The following is a 10,252-nucleotide window of genomic DNA, read 5'->3' as shown; positions in this document are numbered from 1 at the left end:
TTGAGCGAAACTTTTTTTCCTTGCAGATCTCACGGAACCCTGCGGAAAACGTATAGAAAGTTTTTTTATAAAGTGAACGCCTAATTTTTTAAAAATCGGAGAATGATTTCTTTTGAAAATCCCAAGAGGGTCCTTTCACTGTTGATTTTGATAACAATTTAAAATTGTCTATAAAAATTATATAACGTTTTCTCGGCCAAAATGAAGTGCATAACAATGTACCCATCGTTTATATGCGAAATGCCAATTTTCAATATAAATTTTATAGGTTAGAATTTCAAATTCTATAAAATTCTATAAAAAATTCAATAAAAATGGAAACACCTCGAAAAATATTCGTTTCTTGATCAAATACATTCGACAACAATTTCATATCTCATCGAGATGTACAAGTTTTGTTTAAAACATTTCTTCGAAAGATCACTTTTTTTTTTACTCAAAACAATTTTTTTTCTTTTCTTTAGGAATTTTTTTTTCATAAACGATACAAGTCACTCCTACATGTCACTTAACAAAATATGCTTCGTTATACCCGAGGAAGCGGAAAATAATTTTTATTGACAATTTTAGATTCTTACCAAAATCGACTAGGGAATTCCTAGGGAATTCTTAAAAATATCATTCTGCCATTTTTAAAAAATTGTGTTTCCACTTTAGAGAAAAACTTTCTATATGTTTTCTATAGGGTTCCATAAGATCCACCACGAAAACAAGTTTCAATCGAAAATGTTCATTATTAAGAAAGCTTCTTCCATATTTCATTCGCGTCTCCTCCGCTTTTTAAAAATCCCTAACAAACACGTTTCTTACACCCCGTACGGAATTATTCTGCCTACCCTAACGCTATTGCTGTGCACGTTGAGCCTGCATTTCCCTGTGGCGATGGCGTTCATGTTGCTCTGCCTTAGGTCGCCGTGCGTGCCGTTCACCTTGATAGAAGATATCCTGGCTCTGAGCTCGGGGCTATAGTGATTCGTTACGGCTTCTTCGTAGCGCTCTATCCACTGTCTGAGCGGCGCCACGTTGGAGTTCCACGTGTCCTGGGTCTCCTCTTCCTTGTCCTCGAGGCTCATCCTTCGTTTGACCTTGCGTTTACCCGGGCCACGTTTAGTGGTTTCCTTTTTACGGACTACGCTCGACTGTCTCGGGTGGGAGTCCCTCCTCTGCCTCTTTGCAACGTTGTTGTTATTGTTGTTGTTGTTGTTCAGGCGTCTCACTTGGGGCGGCGGTTCGGACTTCCGCCGCTGCACTTGGTGTTGCTGCAAGGTTCTCTTCTTTGGAACCGTGTTCACGCCGACGTCCGTGTCGGCTGAGCTGGTGGACGACGTGTCGGACGACGTGTCCGAGTTTAACAGTTCCTCTCGCTTGCGCATCTGCAGCGCGCGGGCCCTTTGCCTGTCCACGCGTCGCGGCCGACAGATCTCGCAGAGGTACTCGTCAGGAATGTTTGAACGGTCTATGCCCATGCAGTCGACGTGCTGCCAAACTCTGAAATAATTAGCTCATTAGATGATTTGCAATAACGAACAAAGATGAAAAGTGATACTGATACTTACAGGCATCGATCACAGCAGATCATGTACCCATCGTCATGCTCAAAGTCACTGAAAATAACATTCCCTTTTGAGTAATCAGTTATCTACCTAGGCCCCACTCACAGTACTTGTAATCTTGCTATCTATTTCAGGAAGTTAGAATTCATTCCATTTGAATTATATTTATAGTTCGTACAGAATAATGCCATTCCAAACCACGCATTCTTGAAAATGATTTGTTTCTTTACCCTACAAGTCAGAAATCCTTACTGTGGTTCATCGCAACTGCTTACCATATACATCTAGTAACACTATCTTCATCGTCTCCTTCACCCTCTGGAGCAGTTTCAGTTTCTTCACCTTCCGGTTCAGCTTCTCTACCTGCTTCGCTGCTAATAGCACTGGCAGCGTCATCCTCCACGTTGGTGCCAATTATAACTGAAATTAAATGCAGCGTTACAAGTAAGTAATGGTGTTGCAACTTTACGTATTCATAGTCAGAATAAAATTTAAGACAATTCAACTATGCAAAATGCTAATTTTCAGTATAAATTTTATAGATTAGAATTTCAGTATTACTGTTTGACTAGCCTTACAGTTATAAAATGTGAAACTCTGCGTTACAAGTTTCGGTATAAATTTTATAGGTTAAAATTTCAATAGTAGTTGGAACTTTACATATTCATAGTCAGAATAAAATTTAAGACAATTCAACTATGCAAAATGCTAATTTTCAGTATAAATTTTATAGATTAGGATATCAGTATTACTGTTTGGGTAGCCCTATATATAAAAAGCGAGTCTCTGTAATTCTGACTTACCTTGCCCGTAGATATAAGGATGCTGAGAAGTCGCAGTGGAGCTCCCAGCACCATTGATAGGCTGCTGCTTTGGATGAGGCGGTGGCGAGGGTGGTGGAGGTGTTCGTGGTGGAGGTGCTCCGTAGTTGTGATCTTGGAGAACGAACTGAAGACACTGCGACAAAGAATGAATCAAAAAGGGAAAGTGTACATGACTGAAAGCGTGTAACAATTGTACACGCTACATAATTACAATATGATCGTAACGTGTTACCTCGTAGGGAAGTGGCATTCTTTTAATCGGAGATTTAGGAGCAGTTTGATGTTCGTCTTCTTTAGGTATGCGCAGCTCAGGTTCGATTCTAGAAATATAACGCTTCAATTATTTGGTTATTAACAAACTTCAAAACTAAGGCTTGTCACTAAAAGAGTGCTACGCAAACAAAACTCCATTCATTCTTGAGAAGTAATGTATTTAAGAAAAGTAAAAGTGTCGCACGACATGTTGCATTCGGTAGCTATGCAACTTCAGAATACTTTTATTCGAATAAATGAATACGATGTGTAAATTTCTTAAAAATTTCTGGAGAAAAGATGTACATTGTTTTTAACTTATTCGCATAAGGGTTTTAACTGTTTGCACTTGAGAGGTAACTCTAAGTCGCCACTAGGTTTTCTTTAGGTTTAATTTCCTTGGAACATGAAAGTGCCAATAAAATGATTGTCGTTGAAGCAAAGGTGACCTGATTTTCAAATCTTTAATTAGAGATCTCATTCTCGAAGTCAATATAATCTTAGCATTCGTGGCAATAGAATGCTAAGAAAGCATCTCGAGTTGCTGGTAGATACCAGAAGAGAAAGGCCTCGATAGGGTTAATACCATATATACACTTGAAACAATAGTTACACCGATGCATTCAAAATAAAAAGATGTTTGCTAATCGCACACTACAAGTGCAAGTGCTCAAATGCACTCGAGTATAAATTACAAGTGTATAAATTACAAGTGTTTGATATTAAAGAACGATGAAAAAATACAAATGAGTGTCGATACGAAAACCCAATACGCCAGGTTGATTCTATTTCTATTTCATTATACGTTACAAAGCTACCGACAAGGAAAGCAGCTAAAACTAAAACCAGGAGAGCGTGTTCCACCAGCAACAAGCAATACTAACTTGATCTCGACATCCTTGCGAGGTTCCGTACTAGTTACAGGCAGTAAAGTTTTTATTTGTCCAGCCTGTTGTCTAACTTGCTGCGGAAACTGGGACGACATGATAAGCTGCTTTTGCTGTATCGTTTGTTGTTGTACCTTGACGGGCTGGCTCTTATGCATCAACATGTTGGGCGCGACAGCCTGCTGAGGGAGCAACGTTTTGATGCTGGCTTTCTGGCCCGCCGCAGGAGTCGGTATCTGACTCTTGGCGGCGGTCACGTTGGCGTTCAGCGAGGTCTTCAGTCCAGCGACCTTCTGCTGATGATTCCGCTGTGCAGACTTCTGAGGCGGTATGGTCTTTATGCAGCCAGGCTGCTTCTGAGTGTTCTGAGGCCCTATGACGTTCTGTTGTTGCTGTATGATCTTGACTGGCTGCTGAAGACTCTGGACCTGGTTCTTCGGCACCCCTACCCTCATCACCATTTGCTGCTGCTGCACCTTGGAGTTCACCTGGTTTCGTTGATTGTTCTGCATGGTCGCGATAGCCGTGACCTTCTGGTGCATGTTGGCCACGCTGTGACTCCGCTGCGTCTGTTGATTCACGTTTGCCTGTTGCTTGTTACCAGTATGCTGTTGAGACGGTTGCTGGGAAGTCTGTTGTATCAGCTGGTGCTGCTGAAGCTGACCGGTGTTCTGTACGTGCATCTGTTGGGACTGTGGCTGCGACATGGTCTGCTGCTTGCCACTGGCCAGCAGGTTCGAGTTCTGCTGCGCCTTCGCTATGTTGGGCACGCTGTTGCTCTTGCAAACGTTCGTCATAGATTGTACTCTACTGGAATTGAGCCCAGCCACGGTCTGGGACTTTTGCAGACCCGCCGCGGACTGGGATCTCTGGTGCTGCGACGAGTGCTCCTGCTGGCCGTGCTTGTGATGAATCTGCGCCGACTGTTGCTGAGCCTGCACCTGGCCCAGCACTTGCGTCTTCTGTATACCAGCTACAGAGTTGCAAGACTTCTGAACGTTGTTCATGGTGGTAGGTAGCTGCTGCCTGGGCACGGCCAGGCTCTTCTGCGGCTGAGTCTGCAGCTTCTGCATACCCTGCTGACCACCGACGAGCTGCTGCGTCTTATGATTAGGATGGCCAGCCAATACCTGCGACGATACCTTCTGATTATTGTAAACCTGCGTCACCTTCTGCCCGGCCATGGCGTTGGACTGCGCTTTCGGGAGGTTCGAGTTCCCCTGCTGGACTCTCTGCACGCCGGCGTTGTTCACCACCTGGTTAACAGCGAACTGGGTCGCCTGAACAGCGGACGTCGTCAACACCTGACCCTTCTGAACAGTTTGTATCCTAGGTACCGAGTTCCTCTGAACGGTCACGCCCTGGCAGACGTTCGCCACGCCTTTCACCTTCTGCAAGTTCACCGTCTGCGACTGGCCAACGAGGTTCTGGCCCTTGGCGTATATCCTCTGGATATTCGGCATGGAAGCTGCACTGCTTACGGTCTTCACCTGTCCAGCCTTCACCAGCTGCTGCGATGGAACCGACTGGATCTTCTGATGCAAACTGGCCTGCAGCCCGGACACTATGGTTGCCTGTTGCTTACCCTCGCAGCCTACCACCTGGTTCCTGCCGTGATGTTTGCTCTGCGCTGACGCCGCGTGCTGCAGAGGGTACAGATGGGTCACCCCGTTGCCTGGAGACGATAAGGATTGAGAGTTTATTGGTATGTGGGTGACGTGAGGGGACGCGTTCAGAGTCAGAGGGGTCTGGTGGCTCGAGGATGGTAGCTTCTGAGAGATGACGCGGGTGGTCAACACCTGGGTGGTGTTCGTCTGGGACCCAGCTATCTTCTGAACGTCCCTGGTGACCTTGGTCACCGGATAGGTGACGCTGACGGACTTGACGGTGGAGAAGGAGATGACGTGGCCGGTAGGGATCTGCGTGGTGGCCTCCAGACACTGGAGGATCTGGGATTTGCTGCCATCCTCGGCTCCGGAGACGGCATGAGAGGTTTCCTGGGCTAGCAGCGCCGAGGATGGCTGGCCACCGTTGCTGGCCTTCTTCTCCAGCCCCGTTTCCACCGTGCCCAGCTGCAGAACGAAGCTCATGGTGGTTTCAGCGGGCTGAGGAAAGCCGTCGACGCATTTCGTTGGGGCGGCATCGTTCTTGGCGACGTCGCCGCGCTCGGCTGGGGACACCGGGGGAGGTGGGCCGGGCCCTGGGGACAATTGCTCCCCACCCCCACCTGTTCCACCCCCCGATAACTTGATCACCGACGGGGTCGACGTTTTGGAGGCCTTTCGATCACGCCAACTGGAAACTCGAGCGAGTTACGATCGAATCGCTATCCTCGCTCGGCAGCCTCACGGCGAAATTGTCGATTCCGCTATTTGAGGATCCCGGACCATAGGCTGCAACATCAAACGGTCATTGGTTAATTAATCTGCATACAATTATTAATAGAATAATTATAATGATTATTTATATAATGATTTAGTCATTTTCATATGATTTAAAATTATTAATATTTTTCTGTCCCTTTTGCAATTATAATGTTCTAATGCAATTGTAATTGCAATTATAATGTTGTCCGAGGTTTCGTTGAGGAGATATTAACAGAAAACTCTGACCAATCAGAGCGCGAGGCGGCCGCGCTCCTCGACCAATCAGAGCGCGAGACGGCCGCGCTCCTCGACCAATCAGAGCGCGCGTACGCCGGTGGAGCGCTCGCGGTAGCGTAGGCTACGTGCTAGGCTCCACCGGCATACTTGTGCTCCGATTGGTCGGGGAGCGCCGCCACCTCGCGCTCTGATTGGTCGGGGTTTTCTGTTAATATCTTCTCAACGAAGCCTCGGACAACATTTTCGTTAAGGAAAAAGTTGTTTCAAATCACCTCCCGAACCATCTCCTACAAGGTGTTACAACATTTTTCAGATACCCTGTATAATAATAATTTATTAATTTTCATACAATTTAAAATGATTACTATCTCTGTCTCTTTTGCAATTATAATGTTGTAATGCAGTTATAATTGCAATTATCATGTTATAATATTCCATTATATAATTATTTATTAATTTTCATACGATTTAAAATGATTATACTATTTCTGCTTCCATATTTATACTAAATATTTATTCCAATGATCAATTGCAATTATAATATTATAATATTCCATTATATATTATAATAATCATTTTTATAATATATTATTAATTTTCACACAATTCAGTATTGACCACTACTTCAGTTCTTTTTATTTATACCAATAATTTGTGCCAAAAATTATAAATTAAAATTGTTTATAATTTTGTACGTACTACATAACAATTGAAAGAAGTAATTACACCAAATAAATGCGACTAATTATAATTTCGTTTGCAATAAACCGTTCTGCTTAAACGGATTTGAATATAAAAAAAAAGGGTGGGGGGAAACTTTTTAAAAACGAACCTAACGATACATTCTCCGATCGCTATACCTCGGTCGTAATTACTTTAAAAGATCGCACACGAGCGTGTACTTGAATTTACTTACAGTGTAAACGTCGACAAGCGACGGTTAAAGAAAAGAAAAATAGTTTGCTGACACCATGCATTAAAGATAAAGAGCGACGCATCGTTTCGACCAACAACGTCTCGTGAATTATTCATGCGTTGTAACAAAAGATATAAATATTAACTAGCATTTTTTTTCCTTACGTCATGGCGACTCATACGAGAACTCAACGCGATAGCGCTGCAAACACTAAATTACGAAGTTACCTTGGAATGGTAACGACGAATCTGATAGAAAAAGAATTTATATGTGTATATATATACAGGGTGTCCCAAAAATGTTGGAGGTCCTTGAAAGGGATGGTTCGGGAGGTGATTTGAAACAACTTTTTCCTTTGCAAAAATGTCGGATGGGGCTTCGTTAAGTAGATATTAATTAAAAAAACCCGACCAATCAGAGCGCGCGGATACCGTTGGAGCGGCCGCGGTAGCGAAGGCTACGCGCTGAGCGGCCGCGTCAATATCCTTCGATGCACGTCGAGTCGCTTGTTCGCGTACGAGAGCGGCTACCTAGCGCGTAGCCATCGCTACCGCGGCCGCTCCATCGGGATCCTCGCGCTCTGATTGGTCAGTATTTTCCGTTAATATCTCCTCAACGAAGCCTCGGACAACATTTTCGGTAAGGAAAAAGTTGTTTCAAATCACCTCCCGAACCACCTCTTACAAGGTGTTACAACATTTTTCGGACACCCTGTATAATAATAATTTATTAATCACCTCCCGAACCACCTCTTTCAAGGTGTTACAACATTTGTCGGACACCCTGTATATATAACTTTAATCGAAAGTCAGGAAAAAGAGAACTTTTAACTTTCTAATTTTTATCTTCAAAACGAAACGTCGCACGAATAAATTGTAAGTAGAAAAAAGTTTCGTCTTATCGGTCTCTATAAGGTGATATTTTAAAAAAAATTGATTTAATAAATTTACATGTCTCCAAGTTCAATTTCGTTCGCAAAGGGTCGATCGGGAAGGTAATCTCGGATAAAGTAGTAATTCGTGGCCATTTGCTTTATCGATTGAGAACCGCTAGTATTATTTCAGATGGCGAGAAATCAGGGAAACTGCCAAAACAGAGCCAACCGAACGGTTTACAGCAGAAACAAAACTATATTCCCCGTGGCTAAATATAACCTCGTTGCAACAGTTACGTACGGCGGCTGTAACTGGCCGATAAACGTTCCACGCTACATCTCTACAAAGCCGTACGTTACAACTTCCTAGAAATCCTACATATCGATAGGCAACTTCGTTCAACGCGACTATACGAACAACTGTTTTGTTTTCTTTCTACGAGGCGATGAGGTTAGGGAAGAGTGAAATTTATGGCGTTGATATCTCCGCAATGCAATACTTTATTTCCAGTAAATATTTACCCCGCGATTGTGGCTGTCGACGACGATAATCGATTTTTTTACGATAGCACAACTAACGATGAGGCTGTAGGACTACTCTCAAGTTTGAATATTTCATAGCTGGATATTTCAGTGTAGAAGTTTATTCGAGCAATAAGCCACGAATAATGATTAAATAATCACGATATTGATTTTTTTTATTTTTTTTTTCTCGACAAAATATGTGTTCATAAATACGTGTGATTTCATATCTTATCGAGATGTACGAGTTTTGTTCGAAACATTTATTCAAAATAATTTTTCTACTTTTCCTCAGGAATTTTTTTCTCATAAACAATAAAAGTTAGTCCTACACGTTACTGGACAAAATATGCCTCATTTCGACCGAGGAAGCGAAAAATAATTTTTATAGACAATTTTAGATGTTCGCCAAAATCGACTAGGGAATTCCTAGGGAATTCTTAAAAATATCATTCTGCCATTTTTAAAAAATTGAGTTTCCACTTTAGAGAAAAACTTTCCGTATGTTTTCCGTAGGATCCCATGAGATCCACCGCGAAAAAAAGTTTCGATCGAAAATCTTACTTATCAACGGAGCTGCGAATTTTTGAAAATTAGTCAACTAGCACACTTTCTCAGTCCTGGTACCACCTAGGGAATTCTCAAAATATCATTCTGCCGTTTTTAAAAAATTGAGTTTCCACTTCAGAGAAAAACTTTCCGTATGTTTTCCGTAGGGTCCCATGAGATCCACCACGAAAAAAAGTTTCGATCAAAAATCTTACTTATCAACGGAGCTACGAATTTTTGAAAATTAGTCAACTAGCACACTTTCTCAGTCCTGGTACCACCTAGGGAATTCTCAAAATATCATTCTGCCGTTTTTAAAAAATTGAGTTTCCACTTTAGAGAAAAACTTTCCGTATGTTTTCCGTAGGGTCCCATGAGATCCACCACGAAAAAAAGTTTCGATCAAAAATCTTACTTATCAACGGAGCTACGAATTTTTGAAAATTAATCAACCTTTTTCGATAGCTTAATATTTTTTTAAAATACTTCACCTTCGATCAATCTCTCTATTTAATCACAAGTCATAAAAAAAAATAATAATCATTATTCTGAATTTCCAGTAACGTCTCCTGTAAAGTGGGGTATAGGTCCACTTGGAAACGCGTCACGGTGGTAAAGGAATCAATGGCCGCCACCGTCGCGGCGGTTGTCGGCATGTAAACGAATCCTAACCGAAGTTTGCTACGAATCTCTCCACTCTCCGCGCTCCGGCGAAATTAACGAGCTTCCGCGCGCTTACTCGCGAGCGTGCAGCGTCGCAGCTTGGTTTGTCGCGTTGGCAGCAATGGGATTTGTCGCGACCTACTTGGCGTACCTCGACCCTTGCATTGATTCAATGCGAACCAAAATTATTCCCCAACGATTATCGTTCCGCGCTGACCTCCTCCGATCATCCCTCGTCTTTTATCGAGGGATCGTAATATTTACCATACTAGACTCCGGACAGAGAAAGATATAGATTTGGTATTCTTTGAAGCGAGATCATTTTCCCCTATGCAACTTATTCCCTGATTTAGGCCCTAGTGATTATTGTATGATTCATACGTAGCTCCTAGATATTTATTAACCTACAAGATACCAAATGGTACATTTACACAAACACTCGAGCCATTTCGATATTTAACATTCATAATATTCTTAATATTTTAATGTTTATAAATATATTCTTATATATTCTTATTTTTTATATATATATATAATAACACACACACACACACACACACACACACACACACACACACACACACACACACACACACACACACACACACA

The 10,252-nt window shown here is 42.5% G+C and overlaps 1 protein-coding gene across 2 annotated transcripts in view; it reads right to left on the bottom strand.

Moving 5' to 3' along the window:
* LOC128882039 (uncharacterized) overlaps positions 1-10,252 on the bottom strand; it is a 27,993-nt gene that overhangs the window by 8,951 nt on the left and 8,790 nt on the right. For both annotated transcript variants that reach the window (XM_054133600.1, XM_054133599.1), the window contains exons 2-7: positions 3,514-5,909; positions 2,610-2,697; positions 2,357-2,510; positions 1,829-1,973; positions 1,557-1,604; positions 837-1,488 (exon numbers count right to left, since the gene is read on the bottom strand). In XM_054133600.1, coding sequence (XP_053989575.1) covers positions 837-1,488; positions 1,557-1,604; positions 1,829-1,973; positions 2,357-2,510; positions 2,610-2,697; positions 3,514-5,606 — 3,180 coding nt within the window. In that variant the 5' untranslated portion in view covers positions 5,607-5,909. The remainder of the gene's footprint in view (positions 1-836; positions 1,489-1,556; positions 1,605-1,828; positions 1,974-2,356; positions 2,511-2,609; positions 2,698-3,513; positions 5,910-10,252) is intronic.

The sequence above is a fragment of the Hylaeus volcanicus genome, chromosome 9, assembly GCF_026283585.1.
Source record: "Hylaeus volcanicus isolate JK05 chromosome 9, UHH_iyHylVolc1.0_haploid, whole genome shotgun sequence".
NCBI lineage: Eukaryota > Metazoa > Arthropoda > Insecta > Hymenoptera > Colletidae > Hylaeus > Hylaeus volcanicus.
Note: the sequence above shows the minus strand (reverse complement) of the source record. Positions and strands in the feature narration are given on the sequence as shown.